Source organism: Arvicola amphibius, chromosome 2 (genome assembly GCF_903992535.2).
Source record: "Arvicola amphibius chromosome 2, mArvAmp1.2, whole genome shotgun sequence".
Taxonomy (NCBI): Eukaryota; Metazoa; Chordata; class Mammalia; order Rodentia; family Cricetidae; genus Arvicola; species Arvicola amphibius.
This window is the reverse complement of record NC_052048.2, coordinates 128,263,707-128,289,625: the sequence shown is the minus strand read 5'-3', so window position 1 is coordinate 128,289,625 and position 25,919 is coordinate 128,263,707. Positions and strand designations below refer to the sequence as shown.

Here is a 25,919-nt window from a genome sequence, read left to right as displayed (position 1 = left end):
CTACTCCTCTGGCTGGTGAGAACTTGGGCTTTTTATAAATATAAAGAAAACACAAGGGAGATACACACAGCTACAGTTACCTTTTCCGACACCTCAAAAGACTTCTGGTCACCCTGGCCCCCATGCTGCTCTTGGCCATAAGAAAGCAGTATGTTAGGATTTGGGGATCAACTCCATTACAGTTATACACAGTGCCCCCTTGCCATGTGACTCTGAAACCTCACTTAATCTCTCTGAGCTCATTTCCTCTCCTCTGATATGATTTTGGAATCCCTATCTCCTCCCTACTTAAGGACTCTGGATGGACACTCCCAGCTGAAGAAAAACTTCTTGGGTACCAAGGAAGCCACCATCTACTCACCCCCTTCGGGGTGGCGCAGGCCACCATTGAGCCTGCCTTGACTGCAGTCTTCACTGCCATCAGTAGGTTGGAAGGGGAGGAGTGCAGGTTGACGATGGTGACTACGCCTCCTGTGAGGTCCACCAGGGCATCAGGAAGGTAACCGTAGTGGATCCGGGAATAGGAGCCAAGCAGCCTGGGAGGGGGAGGTCAGGTTAGCCCTGAAGCAGGAGATGGTACCTCAACCCTGAGCATGACCCCCTAGAGAGGGACTTCTCTATCCGCTGTGGCCCCAGGAGGAGGGAAGGCTGGGGCGAGCCAGTCCCTAGAAAACACTGAATGCTATTTTGATGACAATCTTTGTTGCTGCCTCCTTGGTCAGAAGACACAGTAAACACCAACATGTGCAGGGCCACCCTAGGTGCATACTTGAAGAAGACCAAGACCTCACCCCCACCCTCAAAGGACTCACCATTAACACCCCTAAGTACAGCCTGGCAACAAGCAGCCTTTGTTCTCCCTGAGCTCTTGTTTATAATGCTACCCATCTCCCTGGGAGGGAGAGAGACTTTAGTGAAGGTGGCATAGGAAGAGGTGGGCATACATACCCTCAGATCTCTCCCACCCCGCAGCGTTTGCCTGCTCCTTACGCTCCTGCACCTCAGAAATACCTGGCCTCATTGTCTCAGCTTTGCTTCCTTCCTGGTTTTGCTTCAGACTCCAGTGTTTGAACCCTGTTTATCACCCCTGGCTGTGTGCGGGCAGGATTTGACTTAGCCTCTCCGAGCCCTCTTTAGGACCCCATCACACACTATCGAGGTACCGTCCTTGGCTCCCCTCACAAGCTTTCAGTGCCTGGAAGGAAATGAGCTTTCTCAGGCTCCCTTTGCCTGTTCGAGGAGAGGACATTTACAAATGTCACTGAGTTAAGTGAATGTTGGCAGCACAGAGAGAGAGAGCGCCTCTGGCCAAGGCCAGCATTGTGAGGCATGGTGATCTGTGTGTCCTCCTTCTCCGTGCTCGAGATCAGTCTGTCCTTCACACCAGTGCTTGGCATCAAGACATAATCGCTTTAGAAAGGACTGTCAATGATCACAAATCAAACTCTTTGACCTAGTTGGGTCTCTATTTCCTACAGGAAAAAAGTAACCATGGGAGACGGAAGACAGACTGACCCCGGGCCTAGGGCCCTTGACTCTGGGTTAAGGTTCATGTGGGTAAAGGAAGTGCCAAGGGTATTTCAGGGAGAGAAAAATCAAATTGGAGAGGCTCCCAGAGCCAGCAGAGCAGTGGTTCTCAACCTTCCTAATTCTATGACACCTTAATATAGTTCCTTATGTTGTGCTGACCTCCAACCATAAACGTATTTTCATTGCTACTTCATAACTGTAACTTTGCTACTGTTATGAATTGTTATGTAAACATCTGGTATGCAGAATCTCTGATATGTGACACCCCGTGAAAGGATCATTGATATCCCCCCTCAAGGGGTCACATCCCATGTGTTGAGAACCTCTGCAGTGGAGCATGGTAGACCCAGCAGGGTGGACGAGAGTGTTGGGGTAAGCCTGTGATCTCTGGGAAAGGGGGCACTGAAACAATCACACTGGTATTGCTAAAACTGGGGCCATAAAGTCAGCCGCTCAGTGGGGTTACTGAACTATAGCCATGGCAAGACACGAAAGATAGGAGAAGGAGGCCCGCCGGCTGTCTCCTGAAGGCAGGAGCTGCCCTCCCCTCCGTCCCTGCCAGACCCCATGCATCTGAACCCTACGGGCAAGCAGATGCAGAGCCTTGCACGGGCGATGGCCAGGGCTCTTGCCATGACTCTTTGTTTCCTCTGCTTCTATAAAATCAAATGGGAGTCTGGGCCTGGGTCCACTCTCACCGCTGCCGGTAACAAGGCATTTGGTCTTGGAGGTGACCCTTCTCCGTTTCGTTCTTGGGATTTCCACTAGACACAGCAGGATGGACTAGGTCAGAATGGGGCCCCAAACACTCCTCTCTCATCCTATTTCTGCCTTGGTCGCTCTCCTCCTCAACCCACATTGAATTCCAGCAAATTCATGTTGGTAAACATGTGTTAAACAGCCACTGTGTCCCAGGCACGCATGCCGTGGGTTGCTTAGAAAAACCTCTTGTTACAGAAACCTAAGGATCCACAGACCAAAAGGGCAAGTCTACAGGGACACTCATGTGACATTTACCCACATTGTTTAAAATGAGTGCTGATATTATCCCCTCCCTGGCCTCCCTGTGACCCCAGGTTCTGATTGACTTTAAATTATTTATCTCCACGGTGTTTGCTCAGTCAGTGACACAGGTTCCCTTTGATCAGGGTTATGCCCACTCAGGTCTGACGACTTGACTCTTGCTATTTACCAAGGACGGCAAAGTTAAGAAGGACCATTGCAAAGTCTATTAGTGCTTCACTGCCCCGGTCCTCATGCCTGTACCAAGGCTCCCTCCCAGCTCTCAGCAGGACCCATGAATGTGGTTGTTCCAGGAAAGCAGCTGGGGTTTTGAGTCCTCCTCACTGATGTTCCCCATCTCAATGGCTCTGGGCTACATCTCAGGTCTGTCACCCACGATAGTCTGCTGTCACCACAGAGGTACCACTAACAATGGAAGAGCTCCCTGTCCAAGCTGCCACTGTCAGCACTCCTCCTCATGTATTCCGGAACCTTCTCCCAACTCAGTGTCTGTCCTTGGTGCTTACAAAGCCTGTCCCAGTAGCTGTTGGATGTTTTGACAGGGAGTTGAGTTGGGTCTCTTCTTTATAGATGCAGGCTTACAGATCCTGCTGAGACTTCAGGAACATGGTAACTATTCTTAGCCCTAGCTGCTGATGGGAAATGGAGAGAGAGAGAGAGAGAGAGAGAGAGAGAGAGAGAGAGAGAGAGAGAGAGAGAGAGAGAGAGAGAGAGAGAGAGAGAGAGAACAGTGCCCACCACATCTATCACTATGCCTTGTTACCTGAACCCAGGAATTCTGGGTGAGCCTGTCCTTATCCCTCTGTTTGAGCCTCATCTTGAGAAAGTGACTATCCCCCATTCTGTGACGGAACAGAAGAATCCAGACGTCTAACCTGAGCCTGACAGCAAGGAGGCTGGGATGCTGCAGTTCTGGCCCACAGAGACACCGCCCTGGCTGACGCGCGGCCTGCCAGATCTTGTCCCCATCTCTTCAATCTCCAAATCAGATTGCTCTGCCTGACACTTGACCGATCTGATTAATTTACTTCAGGACTCCCCAGCACAGTGACACATGGGAATTGGGAGTCTACCTGTCCACTGGGCTATGTCTATGCCCTCAGAGGGAGCATGGCCCCTGCCATTGACAGCTATCCTCTCCATGTTTGTGTGGGTGGTCCCAACACAACATTTCTTTCTGTAGAAACAACAGCTGGGAGGACAGCTTGGTCTTGACTTCTCTGTGACCTTGGGCAAATGATGGGAACCCTCTGAGCTTTAGTCTTCTCCTCTCTCCCAGGAGGGAGTGCTCCATGCCCACAGAGGCCTCTCCGAGCGCCCTAGCTCTGAAATGCTGGCATTCACTTCTGCATCCTGTAGCTTTCCCCTCCATGTGGGTGGGTGGGTGGGTGGGGGCAAAGGTTTTGACGAGTTTTAATCGTCCAAAACGTTTTATCCCCAGCTAGATTTCTTTAGGCGGGAGTATGTCGGATTTGGGCTTAGTCTCCCTTTTCTTCTCAGGCTGAATGATTGCTTTAGGTCAGCTGTTAACAAAATGGGGTCAAAGTCATCATTTCCGTCCTCAAGCTTTCTAATTCTCCCGGGCTCTCTCTTTTTACATAAGGGGGAAAAATGAGGCCCAGAAGTGATAAGGGTGGGATCTAGCTAGGAAAGATAATGGCAATGTTTGTGTAAGTAGCTTAGGAGTGAATTAACCTCCCAGAACGCCCGCTCTGGTTCAACAGCTCTGCCTGTTATCTCGACTTCTTTCTCCAGTGTGAGCACACAGCTCTTCCAGACAAAAGAAGCGAGAAACAACTTTAGTTTTTCCATATCTTGCCTTTCAAAGAGAAAAAGAAAGAAAGAACGCACACAGATGGGTCTGGAGGAACCTCTTAATCTAGATTGTGAATCCAGCCAGGCTGACACCCTGCTACATGGAGCCCCTCCCACTGTAGATGGTCATCCCAGGAGGTGGCCAAGCAATTCAACTGCTTGCATCTGTTGTCTTGTGTTGGATGCTCACCTTATTCGTGTGTGAAGAAGGAGCCTTCCAGCCCTATGTCCCTTTCCCCCCAAGGATGTGGACTGTATCATGGTCTTTCTCCTGTGAGCTCTGACTGACTTCCTCCTCCCCCTCTGAAGTGTTGTTCTCTCTGTCTTTGCCCATGCATCCCTCTGGGGGAAACAAGTCTCACCCACAGCTCTTAATTACAGGGTTCTATGGCCGCTGAGCCCTGACCATGGTTGAGAAGGTCAACGGGGACCCAGTGTAAGCCTGGCCAGTTAGAATGCCAGTCTCTGCAACGGGAACCTCATACAGAGCAGGAGATAGGGTCAGAGGAGCAGACTGAAGCCCGGGAGAGAATAGGAGCAAGGCCACAAGGCCAGGTCTGCTAGGAGGAGCCAGAAGGCAGACTATCCTGAGGAAGACGTCAGCAGAGATGAGACAGGGAGTCAGATAAGCCACTGGGTTTTTCCTCCCTCCAACCATTTCAGGATGCAGAGCATGCAACGTTTCTTCCTTGTGTGTTCTTGTAAAATGCATGCTACAGTGACTCTAACATCCATGCCCACAGCGGCTTCATAGTTTACTGCATGTTTCTTGCCCCATTTGTTCTGAGCCCACCCCCCCAAGAATCAGCCTGGGCCTAGATTGCATTTGTGGCTTCTGACTGCTGTGTGGCTGTCCATGAGTAACTGTGCATCCTGGCTTGGGTATCTCACACCCCATCCACAGTGCCATTGGGAATAGCCCAGACCAGTCCTCTTAGAGCCCCTCTAGGAGTGTCCACATGGGGTGTGATATATACTTATGAGAAATCTAAGAGTTCAAGTGGCCCTTAGAAGGCTGTTTCAGGGCGTGTCCGTCAAGGCTGTTTCCTAGATTCCCCACAGTCACTTGGCCTTACCTAGCTTTTGTAGTCTGAGAGCATAGATGGGTACTGTCTGACTTTTAAAAATTTTTAAAAATTTGCATTTTCTTTCTTTTTTGGTTGTAGAAAGCCTGAACCTCTCTCAGGCATTGTAAGAGTCTTTTGGAACAGTGTCTTGTTCTATATAGATGTGTGTGTGTGTGTGTACATATCATTATACATATTCACTCGATCCAGACTGCTCAAGGGTCTGAGGCAGTGCCAAACACAGTGCCTGGCATATGGTAAAATGTTCAGTGGGCATCTGTTGAACAAGTAACCCTTAAAGCCCAAGGAAAACAAGCAAGGTTGGGTGCATACAAGTTCTGAACTTGTCAGGACCAGAAGGTGGTCCCTGAACATCCTGTGTGGACCACAAGAGAAGGAGAAAGTCCGGCTTGTCTACCATTCCCCCATCCAAATGAGATCTCAAAGGAGCCATACAGGACCCTCTCGGTTCCTGAACCACAGTTTGAAGTGTTTCCCCCAAGCTTTCATCTGTCTGCCTCTCACTGCCTCTCCCCTCTGTAGAGTCCTACCCATCCTTCTGTCCTTCCATCCTTCTTCCATCCTACCCATCCTTCCATCCTACCCATCCTTCCATCCTACCCATCCTTCCATCCTACCCATCCTTCCATCCTACCCATCCTTCTGTCCTTCCATCCTTCCATCCTACCCATCCTTCTATCCTACCCATCCTTCCTTGCTCAAATGTCATGTCTTCCAGCAACCTTAGTCTGGCTCTCTATAGACCAGGGAGTCAGGATCATTTCTTCATCTTTAGCACATCAGAGTGTGCACAGGATGATAGCCAGTCCAGTTCTTTGAGTCTGTAGCCTTTGCACCCACTATGAAACCAACCATGGAATGAAAGTCGTTGGAAACAAATGTTGTCAGTAATGAGCATGTGCAAATATCCCTCGTCATTGTTTCCTAAATAATAAAGTCTAATAACTATTTGCATAGGATTTATATCATGTTAGGAATTATATTGTAATATATGTATAGATGATTTAGAGCATACAGGATGTGTGTAGTTTATATGTAAATACTATTTCATTTTATATAAGGATCCTCAAATTCATGGCTTCTAATATCTGTGGGAAGATCCTTGAGCCACTCTTCTTCAGATACCAAGGACAACTATATTTCATCTAGATTCTAATTGTTAACCTTACATGAGTCCAGATGTCTAGTCCACACCTCACTACGTGTCTGTGGGTCCCTTCTGATGGCCCCAGTACCAAAACCTTGAATTTGGCGATTGTTTACAGAGATTGTTTTCCTGGGTGACAAGGGCCCTGATGCTCAAATGGACAGTGTTGATTTGTTTTGAGACAAAGTCTGATTATGTAGCCTTGGCATCCCTGGTCCTCACTGGGTAGACTAAGCTGGTTACAAAAACCCACCTGCCTCAGTTTCCCATCTCTGTATCAAAAGTATGATTTCACCACACCCAGGACATTGCTTGCTTTCAGAACAGATACTGTAAACTTCAGGGCCGGCTGGCAGGAGGCATCTGTGAGGGCAAGACACTAGGCAAGCAGAGCCTGCACTGAAACCGGGCGGAGAGGTTCACTCATACTTACTTGGCATAGGCTTTCTCCATCAGGCAGGGCCAAAATTCCTGGTTGCCTCTGCGAGGATGCACAAAGAGGAAGTTCTTGCCTATGACAGGCAATCGGTCATCAACCACCACTTCCATCCACTGGCCACACTGCCAGAACTGGAAGAAAGAGGAGGCTATGTCTTAGTACAGCCAGGGCAGCGGGGAGTTTCTGTAGCTTGCTGACCTAAGCCAAAACATTATTTTTGGAACTTGATTTTCCATGACCCAATAACAAACTCAATCCAGAACAATAGCACAACCCGAGGGGCATGTGCATGTCCTCTTCAATGGCAAGAGGAATAAAGGAGGTACCAATCATGAAAACAAGGCCGTTAGTTCAGAGAAATCCAGGCAGGGAAGAAGGATGTGTGGGGGTCTACTTCGGCTTTGCAATTAACTATAGCCTTATTTTGACAAATCTTTTGTGAGCTTCAAACAGACACAGGAGTGTCCAGATCTTTCTTGCACACACAGGGCAGCAGGGGAAGCATATGTTAACGAGAAGAACGGCAGGTGCAGGGCTGTGGCAGGGCAGGCCAGTTGACCTGGAGCAGAGGGCTCTAGGAAGAAAGCATGACAGGCATATTGAAAATGCACCTCAAACGATGAAGACAGAACGGGCAAACGCCTCGAGGCAGAATGATGTGGCTGGCTCAGGAGGACTGAGCCGTGACAGCCTGACTCTGGCCCTTCTGTCCTCATGTCACACTGGCTTTGCTCTTACAATAGAGAAATGGAACTGGCTGGTGCTCTTACTGCTAAGAGTACAAATGAGCCAGATGTTCCTCTCCAAAGCAGACTGCTTTCATCTTCAGTATTCAACTCTGAATGGTTCACTCGGGGACGTTGGAAAATGAGGCACATTCATCCCAAAGGTAGCCTTTTAAGTTCCTTTGTTGGTTTCCACTGGGCTGGATGGAACAGCAGGACCTCGGGTTTAGGGCTGAACTGGATGGAGGTAAGTCTCCTCCAGCTGGGCTTGCTAAAGTGGGGTGGATGTGAGCTCTCATCCAAGCCACCCACTCCACAGCTGGATATCTCAGGGTTGTCACACCCACCTGAGGACACACTGTCAGAGCAGAGGTGGAGTCAAAGACTGGGATGTCAATGCAAACAGGGAAAGGATGCTCTCACGGTCATTCATGAGCCAGGGCACTGGAGCCGGCTTGGACACAGCTGGATAATGTAGGCAGGGAATTTCAGGAAACAGGGCTGCTATTGAGAACCATCGAGGAAAGCGAGTCACATTCAAACTTTGGCCTTAGTTGGGTAAGCAGAGAGAGGGTAGCGTCCAGTTGATAGAACTGAACTTTGGTTTTATCTCTTACTATGTAATAACAGTTAGTAGGCAAGACACTTACTTAACCCTGACCCCACCTCCAGTCTGTCAAGTGATGGTAAAGATAAAAGAACTACATAGGAAGATAAAACTGAGAGCAGATGAGACAGCAAGAGAGAAAGAGTGGTCTTGAGCCGCTGTGATCTACGGAATCGTACGGCTTCCTTATTCAGCAACCAGGATGGTGTCATGACAAACGAGAGGGCCCTGGGACAAGGGAACTATGATAACCAGTTTTGTCTTAGAAATCACTTCATCTCATTCTTCTCTCGCTAGTAAGACTGACCAAGCATACTTTCTCTATGCGAGGAGAACTCCAGATAAGATTGCTGTTGCTAGAGATCAAGAATACACACACACTTAGAGCATATGTGTATATAACTATGTAAAACATGATGAGCTTTCATTATTATTCTATGTACTTAAATAAGCCTTGATACATATACATACACAATATAAAGACAAAATATAAAGGAAGCTGACTGATAGTCAGAAATATGGCCATGTCCTATTTCTTGGGGGAAGAGGACAGGCATACGGACAGTGTTTAAACCCTTCAAAAACCATGTAGGTGCCATTTTGCCAATGTTATGCGCCTGACAGGGAAATAAGAATTTTTCTGGGCAAAGCATCTGATGTGCCTGGGCACTGTGTGTTTTCTAGAAGTAGAGTCCAAGTTCAGAGTGGTAGAAAGAGACCTACAGAAATCAGCACTATAGCTGATACTGGGGAGTTTTTACTACATTCTTTTGTTTGTGCATGCATATGTGTGTGTGTGTATGTGTGTGTGTTCACGTGCATGTATGCATGTGTGTGTGCACATGTGTGTGTATGAATGTGAGTGTGTGCATACATGTGAGTGTGTGCATGTGTGTGTGCCTGAGTGTGTGTGTGTGTGTGCCTGAGTGTGTGTGTGTGTGTGTGTGTGTGTGTGTGTAGGTGTCCACAGAGGCCAGAAAATGGTATCAGTTCCTCAGGAGCTAGAGTTGTGGGTAGTTGTGGGCAGAATCCATTCAATGTGGATGCCAGGAACTGAACTCAAGTCCTCTGTAAGGATAGTATGTGCTGTCAACTGCTGAGTCATTGCTCCAGCCTCCAAGAGTAATTTTTACATGGTGCACATCTGAATGTACTCTAGAGAAATTTCTGAACTCCAAGGAGAGATAGATACTTAGAAACTTGAAGTTTGACAGCGCATGCTACATGTAATGTTGGCTGACACTGGACTTTTCTACGTCAATGAAGATACTAAGACAGTGGGACAATGGGAATTTCGAGGTAAAGGAACATGGCAGGATATCCCAGAAAAAACCAGGATGGTCTTCAGTGAGAGCAGATAAAGTCTCAAGTAGTTTCAGAAAATTATGCAAGAAATTACTTCTAGGGGCTGGAGAGATGGCTCAGCAGTTAAGAGCATTGCCTGCTCTTCCAAAGGTCCTGAGTTGAATTCCCAGCAACCACATGGTGGCTCACAACCATCTGTAAAGGGGTCTGGTGCCCTCTTCTGGCCTGCAGGTGTACACACAGACAGAATATTGTATACATAATAAATAAATATTTTTTTTAAAAAAGAAATTACTTCTATCTGATAAAGTTAAATAGAACAAAATCTCAGGGTAAGAAGAAATGAGGGTGGAAGAGACTGTCAAAAACTGATTGTTGAAGTTATTACTATGCATTTTGATGATGTTCATTATTGTAATAATAATAGATTAATGTGATTATTGCTAAACTTACAAAATCACAAAATGATAATAGAGGATGGTGCTAGATTTACCTAATACTTGAGAATTGTATATTTTACAAATAATCGCCTTGTATTATTTCAAATGAATAAAGATATTGAAAAATAAAAAAATGATTGTTGAATCTTTCTTACAAAAAAAAATCACTCCTAACAGTGAAAGTGAGACCAATAATTAAGTCAAAAACAAAGACGTAAGAGGGTGTGTCTGTGCTCCTGATGCGGCACATGTTGAGCTCAGAGGACTACCTGCTGGAATTGGTTTTCTCCTTCTACCACATAGATCCTGGTTTTGACCATAGATCATCGGGCTTGGTTGGCCCAAACCTGTTGAAACATCTTGCTGGCTTACAGATAACAAGATATTAAGTGAACTATCAGAATCTCAGGAGCAGCTTTAAGACATTATATTGGGAAACACTCTTTCTGGTAAAGCATAAATATTAGTAAGTAACTCCGGTTATCTGCGGGTATAAGAACAAACGTCTAGAGTGTTGTCAGGGATTGTGCTGATTTAGTAAAGTAGTGGTTGCAGGTTCTCTTTCATGAGAAATGACTTCTATAGCAAGGATCGTTAGCAAGATTCCCAGTACCAGAAATGTTTTCCTTCTTGTTGCGAGGGTTTCATTATAATTAGCCGTTGGTTACCCACCAAGATTTGTGTACCACTACTGCACCCTCAGGGTTGTTGGGTTATGGTCCTTGCTGTGGTTCCTAGGCATCATAGCTAGGTAGGAGTGTTGGTGGCCTCCCTCATTTGGAAGCTTGCACGGGGCCTTCTAGTACATACATGTTCTCATACATGTGGGTAACGTTAATTGGATGGAGCAGGTTATGTTTAGGTACATATGTATGCATATACACATACATATTATGTATATAATAACAATTAATAAAAAAGATGCCATGAGTTTGGCAGAGAGAAAGAAGGGATATATGGAAGGGTTGGAGGGAGAAAAGAAAAAGGAAGAAATGTTGTATTTATATTATCTCAAAAACAAAAAGCAAAAAAAGAAATAACTCCAAGAGAAACAAGCGATACAAACCAACTAATAGTTACTGGCTACACTAGAAGAGTTAAAGAAGTCATATTATCGTTTGCCATTTTATCTTTTATTATGTCACTTAGTGGTGATGTGATCACTAGGGGATAGTTCCCAGGGTTGCTGAGGTGATGACCTCAGACAGTTAAACACAGGAAGAAGACTCCGGATGGGAACAGCTCTGCTCTGTGTAACAGCTGGCATGTACCGAGATGGTCCCTTAGACCTGGATCCATTTCTGGCACACATCCGTAGTTTCTTCTTAGACATAAAATTTGCCCCTTTTTCTGTTTATTCTGCATTATAATTTTGATTAAACCTGTGGCTATTTTTGGGGTGATGATCTACTGGGCTTCTGTGGTTAGGTTGTTCATTACTGCCTTTATACAAGCAATATGTTATTTTAAAGAAGTCATATTTTAAAAAGAGGTGGAGTGAGGTAATATAACTACTGTCTGGCTTACTTTCCTCTTTGTCTACTTTGCTGAATGTTTGATTAGCAAACATTACTCAAATTATTTCAAATAACCAAGGGTGTAGCAGTTCTCTTTACAAAGATAGTATACCTCAACCATGATTAGAAAGTAACACAGCGCAGAAAATGCCTTCAGATATAACGTAGGCACTGACATTCTAATGAAACTCTTAGCAAACTGAAGTTGGTGGCATCAGGAAAGTCCCTTCCTAAAATCCAGAGGAGGACAGAACTGACTCTTGTCACTCTGAGTCAAAGGGTATGATAAGACAAAAGGACAAAGTAACAACTAAGGGCATTCAAAGAGGAGAAGCAGCTCCAGCAGCTTGAAGATCATATCATTAAGTAACTAAAATAATCCAGATTTAACCATCGAAAAATAAAGGAGAACTAGAGATAGAATTCGGTAAGGTAGCCAGAGAGTTTCCTATGGAATAGGTGGCTGTTTTTCTCTTTTTCCTCAACATCTACTTGGAAAGTGGGGAAGGAGAGCCAAAAGAGCTTCGCAGTGGCTATACAGTTGTAAAATATTTGAGAATAAATTTACCAAGAAGGGTACAGCACCAATGTGAAAACGCAACTGTAACATTTTATGGGCAGTCATAAAATCAGTTCTGAATAAATAGAAAGATATACCGTGTTTCTGGAAAGGAATAATTAAAACAATAAAAATGTAATTTTTCCAAATTAATACATAAATTGCACGCTGTTCCATTCTACATCACAGTGGCTTTTCTGTTTAATTAGACAAAATTATTTTAAAATTCCCATGGGAGAGAAATGCGCAAGGATTAGCAAGGTGTTTGAGAGAAGAAAAATGAATAATGAAGCAGAACACATCCTCCCAGATGCTGCAATCCCTGATACTCATGCCACTAATATCATGGCATGGTGCAGGAATAAGAGGCGAGAACTTAGTGGCTGTTACCTTTAGGGTTCTAGGTCAGTGGTTTTTTCATTACTTGTCACGCACCCCTCAAAATATGCCCAAAGGACCCCTTAACGTCCTAGTCCTACCATTTCTATTTCCATGCAAACATTCCCCCCCCCCACTTCTCTATGTGTGACTGGGCCATAAATGAAAGGCAGAACCCTGTTTTGGAGGAAAAAGGGTTAACTGACATACAGATGTCACTTCCTGCTCAGGCTTCCAGGCCGTGACTCACAAGAGTCCCCCATCATGGAAGGAACAGATTTGTGTACTTACCCGGAACCGGAAGATCCCAGCATACTGGTGTGAGTAGCTTTGGTCCATTAGGATCTTCTGCAGACACTGCGGGTTCTGGGTCAGGGAGCCCAGTGCTGCCAGGAACCAGCAGTCTCCTGGTAGGGGATAAAGTCATAACGGAAACTGGTTTGTGCTGGGAAATCCCACCCCAGGAATTCTACAGAGTTAGCAAATCTTCCTACCAATAGAGTGTCCGTTGGAAATCTTTGAGACTAGAACATTTTCAAATTATTTTAAAATCAAACTGTTTTCACCTACATAATCAATTATTGTCAGAATGAGACTAAAATTTAAATATGAATTCCTTTATGCTTCATGTCTCTCTCATATACTCAGACTTAAGCTTAAGGCCTAGTTTTCACACCTGCGTTTAGACTGTGACCTGTCGAGTGAGATCAGGTATGTAATCTTCTTCTTGAGATTCTGGGCACTACTCAAAGCAATTTAGAGTTTGGAACAGTTAAGATTTTGGGGTTTGGATCTAAAGAGATCCAACCTATGCTGAAGTTTTGCCCCCTGAGGAAGGAAAATTGGGAAAAGGATTTACCGAGCCAGTTCCAAGCAAGATGGAGAAGAGGATCCAGTGTTGGTGATGTAGGTATTGGGGGGAAGGATGGGTAAGTCTGGTAAGGAAGGCCAGGGAAGCCCCAGCTAGGCTTTGACAATGAAGGGGTTCTGCTTGCTCCTGGAATCCTTTTCCTATAGTTGCCCATGGCTGACATCCAGTAATCTTTTTTAACAACTGAACAGAGTCAGCAATGGTACTTTATATAACTTCAGAAAATGCACCTGTATTTTTCTTTGCTAATGTTTGCCCTGCCCCTTTCTATGCAGGGGTCTCTCTAATCCACGCAGGAGTTTTCTCTGCTTTCCCTTGATGGATGAGTGGCCTTGACCTTCTCCGGGCACTGTGCTCAGAGCAGCAATCACAAAGAGACCCTCAGAGGGGCCCTTTCTCTAGGTAGTGGAGACTCTAGTGGGCAGATTACAGGCTGCTGGTTGGCTAGGTGTCTATGAACTTAGCTTAAGACTATAATTTCCCATGTGAATACCAAGTTGAAAGGCTGGCATGGAAGCTGTAATGTTCTTACCTGCTTTTCCTTGCTGGATGTCAAATCTGCTTGCCCCTTCCAGGATGAAGTGAGGGGGCTCCTCTGATAAATCCTTACAAAAGACAAAGAAAGGTTATGAGCTTCTCTCGTTCCTCTTTGCCTCGGTGTGGTACCCACAGCATCATTCACTTTGCCTTTGAGGGACAGAGGTTAATTCTTAAATAGGTGCCTAAAATATGAATTAGGACACTTCCTTTGTTCTTTAGGTTTTATGGCTCTTGGGAAAGCAGGTGTTAAAGGGGTATATATGTAGCTGACAAGACAGGCAATAAATGCACAAAGAAACTACACAAGGAAACGTCATAAATAAGGCCTGAAGATCTTTATATCAAATAGTCAGCCTGTCTGTTCCCAACAAGCCTGTGTTTTATTAGACAGTTATAAACAAATAAAAGTGAATAGGATCCATTCGTCAGAGGAGACTTTGAGAAATATCAGGACTACACTTTCTCTGAGTGAAGCTTTTTCTGGGAAATGGCTGTCTTAGTTAGGGTTTCTGATGCTGCAATGAAACACCGTGACCAAAAAGCAAGTTGGGGAGGACAAGGTTTATTTGGCTTACACTTCCACATTGCTCTTCATAACTGAAGAAAGTCAGGGCAGGAACTCAAACAGGGCAAAAACCTGGAGGCAGGAGCTGATGCAGAGGCCATGAAGGGGTGCTGCTTACTGGCTTGCTTCCCCGGCTTGCTCAGCCCACCTTCTTATAGAACCCAGGACCAGCAGCCCAGAGATGGCCCCACCCACCATGGGCTGGGCCCTCCCCCATGATCACTAAGTAAGAAAATGCCTGTAGTTGGATCTCATGGAGGCATTTCCTCAACTGAGGCTCCTTCTTCTCTGATGACTCCAGCTTGTGTCAAGTCAACACAAAACCGGCCAGTACAACAGCATCCCTCAGAACTCAGCTCGGCTACTCCCAGCTCTGGATTCTAGTTCACTCGCCTGTTACACAGGACACAAGCTTCGGATTACTCAGCTCATTGCCCACCCCTCACCTACTCACAGACTGAGTCTGGAAACCTCTCTCTATCCCTGGCATCTAGCCCCCACACACTTAAGCTGCCACAGAAGAGAAATGCAGCAATGCCAAGACATGACGTCATCAGGGTGACGTTGGAGAACCCTCAGAAGATGTGAATGTTATAAGAACCCCTAAGGGGGTCTCTGGACACTTTTGGGACATCAACCCTCTACATTTGTTTCCTTTAAGGAGGCCTTGATTTTATTCCCTGTAATCTCTGTGTGGCTCTTCTGTTGTATATACTTGCATAATCTGCTAACTGCTCCACCGTTGTTTCCCAGAGAGAAGGGCCCTAGCAGCCACAAAAGGACAGAGATGTATACCACAGACAATCCTGCCAGCCTGTCATGTGCTGCCTGAGTTTCCTGGTGAGAACATGAACTGGGCACAAGCAAAGGTGCGTGCTCTCAAGCACAGCTGTCTTCCTACCAGCCCTCACTCGCCTTCTTGGCTGTGAATTGACCCCATCAGATGCAGGAGAGGCACAGTTTGGCTCTCCAGTGGGGCCCTCTGTTAGAACCATAGCCAGGGTGCAATTGGAGATCTTCCCAGTTCACACAAGTAGGAAAAACTGCTCTGAGGGGCCATGGTCCTGGGCACTGGCTGTGCAGCTGCTTTTAAAGCAATGTGGGTACACTTCATTCTCCATGGTTTGTCCCTCTTTCTACTGGGAAAAGGAACTAGAAGTCTCAAAGGAGGTCTGCTCTGAATGAAGACATTCAGTTCTGATGCTCTACCCGTAGGAACTGGGGGAGATAGTTCAGTGGTAGAGTCCTTACCTTTTTTTTTTTTTTATAACTTATTTAACTTTATTTCATGTGCGTTGGTGTGAAGGTGTCAGATTCCCTGGGACTGGAGTTACAGACAGTTATGAGCTGCCATGTGGGTGCTGGGAACTGAACCCGGATCCTCTGAAAGAGGAGCCAGTGCTCTTAACCTCTGAGCCATCTCTCCAGCCCCACGTCCTTACCTTTCAAACAAGCATGATGGCCTTAGTTTGGTCCCCAGACCCCGTATTAAAGACCTGCTCAACGGGAGGGAAGCCATGCTTGGTACCTGAAACTCAGCCACCTACGCGGGGCATCATGGATCTTGGAGGAGAATCTACAAACACCACTTCAGTAAACGAGCATAATCCCTACTTACAGTCTAAATATCTTTCTACTCATGGATAAGTACAGTTCTCACCACTAAGCAAAGAAACTTCTCATTTCAACAAATGGAGACCATTACAGAAACCCACAACTGGTCAAAATGCAGAAAACAAGAGTTCTCGTGGTGCCCAGTCCCAATGGATACATCTTCTACAACACAATTCCTGCACCTAAGGCTCAGGGATCATCGAGGAAGAGGGGGTGGGAAGATTGCAAGAGCCAGAGGAACCAGAAGTTTGCTGTGAGATTGTGTCTCCTAGAATTCCAGAGAAGCTACACCCGTGAAGTCTCCTCAACATGGCTCCCTAAACATAAGGTACCAATAGGCATGCTAACATGGAAGGGAAGACCTATGAGGTCTCCACACTAGACAGAAAACTACAGGCAGCCAAGGGATATTGAGAACAAGGGAAATAGTCCTCCTCAGGCAACAGCACCCAAATTGGTTATTCAGCACTGAATGATCAGCACTGAGATCATGTGCATGTAAGTAACATTATATGGACTGAGTAGGTTGTATTTATATTTTAAGAGTGTGTGTGCATGTGTATGTATGCAGCAACAATTAAAGAAAAAGAGGTCATGAGTTTGAGAGGGAGCAAGGGGAGGAGGTACATAGGAGAGGCTAGAGGGGGCAAAGGGAAGGAGGGAATGATGTAATTATACTTTCAAAAACTAAAAATAAATAAATAAATAAAAGTGTATATATAATGTCAGGAGTGGTGTAAGTACACTTATAAGCCCAGCACTCAGGAGGCAGAGACAAGCAGATACCCGGGGCTTGCCCACCAACTAACCTAGCCTGCTTTGCAAATTGCAGGGAAGTGAGAGACCTCATTTCAAAAATCAAGGTGGATGGTACCTTAAGAAAGAGGACAGCTGAAACTGCCCTTTGGCTTCTGTGTGTACCTTTATTCCTGTGACTCATACACATACATGCACACATGCCTGCACATGTAACAGGGGAAGGTGGAGACCATGGAGGATTGGACCAGGAACATGGCCAATCCTGTGGTTAACGTCATCCACTGTTCAGCTCCTTGGCAGTTGCCCTGTTGGCTTTGCTCCTGTGACTTGCTCAGGAGGGTGTTGTGTCTGGAGGGTCCCTGCAGACAGCCTGCAGATGGAATCTTGCCCTGACATGTCTCCCCAGGTGACCTGGAGACCTTGAACACTTTCTTCTTCTTTACTGTAGCTCAGTGTCCTCATGTGTAACATGGGGACAAAAGGGTAGGAAAAAAAAAGCTAAGAGAATCAAACTCTGAAGCCCAGTGATGGCCACCATTTACAAACCTCCCACTGAGCTGTAGATGCTGCCCTTCTAGGCTATTCCCTGCAGGCTCAAAACAGACTCACATAGCAGGATGAGTCCTTCCATTTGCAAATGAGGAAGGATGTGGAACACTTTAATACAGCCTCTGACAGGGTGTGTGTTCGATAATTATTGATTCCTTTCTCTGGTGTGACAGCTGCAAAATTAAAATGGCTATGCTCATAGACAAACCCGTAGGCTCGAATGCATTCATTATTAAACAAGACAGAATCAAACATAAATTAAGCAGTCAATTCATAGATAATAGAAAGGAAAGGACAAAAATGGGAGGAAGGAAGAGATAAAGAAAACAACCTGTAAGTTATAAAATAAGCCAGAAACCACAGCAAGAATAATAAGGTAAATAAATTGTTCTGCTCTGGATAGCAGCTTTACATAGAATCGACCTTTGATAAATATGGTAGAGAAACCCAAATACAATTAAAAAATAAAAATAGGTTTTAGAAATATAAATGCATAGCTCAAAATTTTATGCTGATCAATTAAAATACTAATAATGATAAAATGACTTAAATTAGTAACAAATCAATAATCTTGGCCATTGTTTTTAAGATTTCAAAGACTATCGCCCTAGTATATCTATGTATGTAATTTTCCTGTGAATTCTCTCAAACTTTCAGGGGGTAAACAAGTCTTGTTTCATTTACAGTTTCGGTGTTAAGAGAAAAAAAAGAGCCTGACTGCCAATTAAGAAGCCAGTGAGTTCTCTGTACAACCAGAGAGTAAAGACAATACACAAATGCATACACATATGCACACACGCATACAAGTACACACATGTTGACATCATAAACCAGACTGACTTAGACTAACTTATTATCACTGAGAAGGAAGTTCTACAGGAAAAATGCAAGAATATTTTCATTTCAGGATCCTTAACAGCAGAAAAAAGCACTTCCATGGGCCCAGAGGAGGAAAATTTATACTCTTTTGCTCAATGCTATGAAGGCATTTGATGAACACACAAACTTTTACCAAAATAATGGAAGTTATAAGCAAAACAGAACAGCTACAGACAGAATAGACCTGACATCAGTAGCCAACACCATGTTTGTAAGGAAACAGTGGAACTGACTGTATCAGCGGTGGGCACAGCATCTCCAGCTCCTGTCCCCCAAGGGTCTGCCCCGCGCCTTACGCTGGGCTTTGGAACCTCCACCCTCAACCAGAGAGGGAATGTGGGAAGAGTGTGTGGCAATCAGAAACCTTTCAGATCGCTCATCTGGCTTCCCCCCAAAAGGCCCACACGTAACGTGTGTCACTGTGGCTGAGGAGGAGCAAGTTTGAGGCCTTGGAAAGTCCTGGATTAGTAGGTGGATTTGGCAAACCTGGTCAGTGGGGACATTATCACAATAAGATCCTAGAAGAGACCTGTGCTGAACTCCCAGCAGAGGGTGACTCAGAATCAGCTGGCAGCCTTGTAGATCCAAAGGCTGTGGAGCCCCACCTCCCACACCTGTGCCTCAGGAGGTCAGCCAGAGGTAGCATTTAAGAATGACAATAATCCGGAGGTGACTCTGAGGCCTATGGGGCAAGGAACCAGGCTCTGACAGGTTCAGTGCTATGTCCCAGGTCAGTTTGCCTCCATGGGTCTCTCTTCCCCTCTCAACACCCCAGTAGTGAGAGTCTCTCCCAGCTTGAAGTATTTGACTCTGTGAGACAGACGGAGACTCTGAGGGCTTGGAAATGTTAGGTATGCCAAAGGAAGCTGTAGCAGTTAAACTGAGACGTCAGTTTAACTGGATCATTTATTTGGTAAATATTTTATCTGGGCGTGTCTGTCAGAGAAGGGGTGGGTTGATTGGTATCTGAATCTGTGGACTCAGTAAAGCAGCCTGCCCTCCCCGGTGTGGGCAGGAACATCCGATCCTATCTAGCTCATTAGGTACCTGACTATAACAAAGGGGAAAAAGAATTCACCTGCCCTCAGCTTGATCTGAAAAAATGGTCTCCTGGTCTCAGACTAGGAACCTGTGGTTTCCCTGGCTCTCAGGCCACCGACTTAAGGCTTTCTTATGTCTCTAGGTGGCAGACTGCAAGTCATGATGTTACTTACAACTACAAGAACCCAAAATCTTGGAACAAATTTCTTTTACTAAATACATCAGTAGGTTATAGATAGGTATATTGGATTAATATATGAGCACCTGTTATCAAATGGATGTTGAGAAATCCATTGATAATATGTAATTATACATCAGTGCTATGTAGATATGAATATACAAACATACATGTGTTATAGATTTTGTCAGGTATTTGGAAAAATCTGAATAATACACAAGCCATCACTATTCCTCAAACTAAGTAACTGTCAAATTAAGTAATTATAGTCACTTAAGTCTAGGCTATAGATCCTTTTCTCCAGGCCAAGTCTGGCTTACTCTTCATTTTATTAGCAATATCAGAAACCCATGTAATGCAAATCTTGGGAAACATCATCTGCAGGGGCAACACAGAAACCACTCCTCTTGATCACCTCTGGAGATGTCACCCTGTCTGTGGACATTTGCATCACCATGTTTCTTTGACGACTGATTATGAATTTCTCACACAAAGTGCTGGTCTTGAATAATGTCTACTAGTTACCTTTTGCAAGCCGTGACTAAAACACCTGGGGAACATTTAGAAAAGGAAGGGTTTATTTCAGAACGCCATTTGGGGTGGGGGTTGGCTCATTGGCGCCCTTAGTTGTAACATGGTGTTGTGGTAAGATGGTGTGTTGGAGGAGACTGTTCACAGAATAGTAGACAGGAAGTAGAGAACAGCCAAAGGACTGGAGACCAGGTATAAGTTTCAAAGGCTTGCCTGTCAACGGCTTACTTCCTCCTACTAAGCCCTAATGTTTCTAGAGCCACCCAAAATGCTGCCACCAACTGAGACTAAGTGTCAGCACCCAAGTCTGTGGAAACATTTCATATTCAGTTGGTAACAATTAGACTCGTCATTTTGTCGCTCAGCCCTTCCAGATGGTGATGAGGCTTTGGCTCGGACAGGTGGCAATAGAATTGCTTCCCTGTTTTTCTGAGAGAATTCTGATGTGTTGTCATCAAAGATTTTCCCGCTCGATGGCAACTGGCTGTTGGCACAGCTACTTTCAGTACCTTCTGGGAACTGTTAAACGATAGAACATCTTTACAATCTACCCCATATTCAGATCTCTATCTTTTTCCCTCTTCTTTTTACGAACAAGACATTATGGTGAATCACTTCTAGTGAGTGAAAGTTCCCATTGGAAACTATTCTGACTACACAAGTTATTTCCTCGGTAGGCAAATCCGTGGCTCTGGAGTGACCACAGACTGGGTCCACAATAAAGCTGTGAACTGAGCTCCAAGTACCTATTAGATAACATGCTTTAGACATACCGTCCCGTTCTTTGGGGAGTAGATTATTTTGTTTTCCCTGAATAGGGTCAAAGATGACATTCCAGTTCCTTGGTCTCTCCACATTGGTGATGATGTGAGGATCCATCGCCCTCAGTTCTGTGCTGTCCCTTACGGCAGCTGCAGTTATACATGTTGATTTAGACCCAGCAGTTATCAACCTGTGGGTCTAACCTCTTTGGGGGTTGCATATCAGATACCTTGCATATCAGATATTTACATTATGATTCATAACAGTAGCAAAATTACAGATTATGAAGTGGCAATGGAGTCATTTTACGGTTGGAAGTCAGCACAACACGAGGAACTGCATTAAAGGGTGGCAGCCTTAGGAGGGTCGAGAACCACTGATTTAGACTTAACATTAAAAGTTCCATCTCCCTGACACAATGATCATGTTTCAAGTACTCAGCAGACACATTTGACTGGTGCCCATGGCAGTGAATGGAGAGAGTGAACACACCTCTGTCATTGCTGGAGGGGCTGCAGGGCACTGCTGATCTATTTAGTGAGCATAATGACAGCATCTACCTTACAGGATGGCGAGGGCAATTAACTGACAAATTGCATGTAAGCACTTGGTATAATGCCTCAACTATGTACATACTCAGTAAGTGGGATTTATTACTATTATCCACAGAATAAAAGTTCACCTAAAAGGGGGCCATCTAAGTATCAAGTTTAATTAGAGAATACATTATATATATATACACACACACACACACACCCATGTTTAACTCTTGCATTATCTCTTACTGAGAGCAGAGGTTACAGGAAGCATCAAGAATGATGAATCCTCAAGGACATTCCCTACAAGGTCACAGGCTACTGCAGAGCCCAAGTCGAAGTGAGGAGCGGGCTTGGATGTTGCTTAAAGAGAAGCAGAAAGAGTCAGGCTGTGAGAAACATCCCCCTTCAACAATATCCCGGCAGGAAAAAACACACTGGATTCATTGTTAGAGAAAAACACACTGGATTCATTGTTAGAGAAAAACACACTGGATTCATTGTTAGAGAAAAACACACTGGATTCATTGTTAGAGGGAAGGAGAAGAGAGAAGAGGACACGCAAGGGTTAATCCTGACTCTCAACTTGGTGGGATTTAGGGCCACCTGGGAAACAAACCTGTGGGCATACCTGTGAGGAATTTTCTAGAGCATGTTAATTCTAGTGGGAATTAACAACGTGGATGGAGTCATTACATGGGCAAGGGGTCTGGACTCAATATCAAGAGGAAAGGGGTCTGAGCATGAACACGATCTCTGCTTCCTGACTGTGGACACAGCGCAATCAGCCACCTTCCGTTCCTGCTGCCACGCCTTCCTAACCATGATGGGCAATACCCTTAAACTGCCGGTTGGAAGAAGCTCTTCCTTCCCTAAGCTGCTCATGCCAGGATTTTGGACCATCAACCAGAAAAATAACTAAGGCAGCAGGGGAAGGGAAGGAGGGAGAGAGAAGACCCATGGGACATGAAACAACTTTTCTGTGCTAGGCCGAGAGAACTGAGCCTGGGTCTCAGGCCCCTGACTTGTAGGTTATTGTTGAATCTACTGAGCTGGGATGGGTACTCCAGGACGAATAATATCCATGGCGGTTTAGCAGTTACCCAGAATACGGAATTTCCCCATTGTCTAGAACAGGCTAGAATATGGAGATGGCCTGTGGAGCCTTGGAGCAGCAGGTGAGCCAAAAAGACCCATGGAGAAGCATCAAGCAGGTTGTAAGCGGGGGAGCCTTGACTGTGAAAGCAGAGATGGAATACAGGCCATGAGAAGACGTGTACTTTGCACATCCCTTCCCAGTAGCCACTTAGCCCCTTGCACATCCCTTCCCAGCAGCCACTTAGCCCCTCGTAGTTTTCTCTGACCTACATTCCTCCTTGGAAACATTTGCTGATTTTGTCTGCAGGTTGAAACTGAAATTCTTGGACTGTGAAAGTCTAAGAGCATTGATGGACTTGAGAAATAATAGGCAGCGCTTAGTAAGTACTTACAATGTGCTAGATACTAAGCATCTCAACAAGTTCCTCCTTAAAAATAATTGTATGTAGTATGCTACAGGTCCAGACTTTATCTCTATTATTTTTCACCTATGAAATGGAACAAAGAGATTGTCTAAGAACAGGAAATGACTTTACAGAAGAGTTGACCATACATATGAGGTTGGAGAGTCTAATGGTGCATTAAATATCTGGGATGACCAACAGTCAAGAATATAATATGTAACATGAGTTCATGATGACACCTTATAGGGGACAATATATTGTGAAGTCAGGCATTTAGGTCTTGAGCTGTCTAGTTGTGTGACCTCAGACTGATTGTTCTACTCTGTTTCTGTTTTTATCTGCAGAATGGGATTAATGGTTGTTCCTCACAATAGTTTAAAAATTATTCAAAGAGCTGAAAACTATAACGCTATGGCCATCTTGGCTTCATTATGAGGCCCGGGCCAGACTGGTTGTCTTCTGTCAAGACTCTGCATATCAAGCTGCAGTGGGCAGAGATGTCACAGTAGTAAGGGGTTTCCTCTTTGCTAGCCTATGTGAGAAACTGATGGTCAACAAAAGAGTTCTCTTTTGTACGTATGAGCTTGAAACCTAAAAAAAGTCATTTGAAGTCACCCACTCATTCATTCCTTTATTCTTCCCAAATCCTAACAACCCCTCACTAGCCATGCAAGTTCATGTGGGTAAAAGCATAGCATGTGGCCTTGGGAGTCTTGATATAATTCCTGGGCCCTTCTCTCTCTGATCATGCCTTCTCAGTCAAGCATATCATTGGGCTGAACCTGTTTTCTTTCTTGTAACATTAAAAAATATATATAAAGGCTACAAGTAAGATAAGCTACATGGGAAGCTTTAGAAGGCATTCTATAAATAAAAATATTGCTAAATTTGGAAAGGAATACTTTAAGACATACGATACTTGAAAGTATATGAAATAATGAAATGAACAATGACCGTTAATAGAATATGGGTGAGTCCCTAGGTGTGAAGCATGATGGGAAAAATGGATCCAACTTCTAGCTTCCTTAACTTTGGATTTCTGGTTTAATTCTGTGTGAGTCATTTCTACTTGCCTCAGTTTCTCCTTGCTCCCCAAAGACATTACAAGCTGCGATGTTGATGGGATTAGGTAATTAGGTTCACTCCACCCTTTCTAAATAGGAATGTTGTTAAATTCTCAAAACTATAAGGTCTCACACAGACTGCTCAGCACCTTGGGAGGGAAGCAAAAATACTTTTCTAAATGAATTTCATCTTTTAAAAACAATAGAGGACGAAAAATGACTCCTCAGAATTTCTTTAGAGTTGTCTACCTCCTTAGGTAAAGAGGTAAGGAGAGAGCTGTAACTAAGGTCCTGCTGGCGAGGGCTGATTGAATCAACCACATAAGACTACATACATTAGTGCACCCAGCTTTCCTGAACTAGCACTGAAACTCCGCCTGGTTCCCATTGGCCCTCTCCTTCCCCAGAGATAGAACCATTCGGGCCTAGACAAGAAGTTTTCTCTTCTGAACTTGTATTTGGAGTTCTCTTTCCCATGTGCAGAACTGAATTACATAGTCTTGGATAAGGTGCACACTGTGGCATCTCCCAACCTCTTCCCAGCATCACCAGAAAACACAGTTCTGCAAAGCTGGTCTGGTGTTACCCACTGTGCCCAGTACAGTGCTTGTCATATAAGCTGTGCTTGAAAACTGTTCTCACAATCCACTGACAGACTCTGTACTATTTTCTTATTTCAGACTATACTGGCGGGTTTGGCAGTGTGAGTAGGGCACACCAGGCATCCCAAAGCATTTCCTGTTTAGCCCCTTTGCACTCATACGAGTCCTGATGAGATCATGAGAGACTTCAGCCCACTGAGATGTTTCCCACAGAGCTTCATGCTGTAAGGTTGAGATAGTTCTTGAAACCAGCAGGGCTCACCCTACTGCAAGGTAGAGTTAGTGGCCATCACTGGAGTCAGAGCCATGGGAACGCTGCCCTGCACTCCTGCTCTGATGTCACAAGGAATGTCTGGAGTCCTTTCACAAGACTGAGAATGTGATTATGAGAGAGAGGCAAAGCAATTATTTAAATTCATTTTATAGTACAAATGACTGACATGATATATTCCTTTTGAGTAAATTCTAGTAGGGAAGAAGAAAGGAACATAAAGACACTGACACTTGAAGAGAATAAAAGGTGACAGACTGATAGATGGGCTCAATTAAAGAGGTGGAGAGACCCCGGGGACCAACTAGCACAGCATCCCAATCCATGACATGCCATTTTTCTGGTCACAGGACCGAGATGTTTTAATCTGCTGATGAGGTCATTATTAGAACTGAGTTAGAAGCAATGGTCCAGGCTCCGGCTCTGAGCACAGAGCCTTCCCATTCCTTGGACTGAATAAAAGACCACAGCACAGAAACCAGATAGTCTTACTTTCTTCCTATTTGGTTTGAGGCTGGATGGCCCTCTCTTGGCTAGGAGACACCATGGCCCACAGCTCCCAATGTGTAGCGCTTGCTCTGCTGCATTCCCAGGTGGGGCTCACTCACCTGTGGCCGCTTCCACTCCAGTTTTGAAAGGTGTTTCCCCTTGAGCAGCTTCTGGCCTATGGAAGATGCCTCCGCAGGGAATGTATCATCTAGAAACAGCTGACCCCTGCTCAGGCATCGATCCCGTAAGGACCTGAAGTCCTGATTCTTGAACTTGACCACCGAGGTCTCTGTTAGAGACTCTGGGTTACGCTCCATGACTATCTCTAGAGAGATGTCTGAAGTCCGTTCTTCCTGGTGAGAAAAAGAAAAACGATTAGCACCAGAAGATTTTGATGCCTTCACTTTCATAAGATCTGAGACTCAGATCTCTGCTGTCCCTGGGCTTAGAGACCCTGGGTGGGTCAGCCTTGACTAAAATTCAACATTCCTTCTTCCTGGTTACAGTCAACTTGGTGTACTAAATTAGCATCTCCGTGTGTTCTTGTGTGCACCAGAGACTAGGAGGGAATTTATCCCTTTAATGAACATGTA

At 45.0% G+C, this 25,919-nt stretch overlaps 1 protein-coding gene across 1 annotated transcript in view; it reads right to left on the bottom strand.

The window, feature by feature from the left end:
• Positions 1 to 25,643, bottom strand: part of Capn13 (calpain 13) — a 58,284-nt gene extending 32,641 nt beyond the window's left edge. Inside the window, exons 1-5 of the mRNA XM_038319358.2 lie at positions 25,446 to 25,643; positions 13,977 to 14,049; positions 12,865 to 12,980; positions 7,037 to 7,173; positions 362 to 536 (exon numbers count right to left, since the gene is read on the bottom strand). Coding sequence (XP_038175286.2) covers positions 362 to 536; positions 7,037 to 7,173; positions 12,865 to 12,980; positions 13,977 to 14,049; positions 25,446 to 25,643 — 699 coding nt within the window. The remainder of the gene's footprint in view (positions 1 to 361; positions 537 to 7,036; positions 7,174 to 12,864; positions 12,981 to 13,976; positions 14,050 to 25,445) is intronic.
• Positions 25,644 to 25,919: the final 276 nt, after the last annotated feature.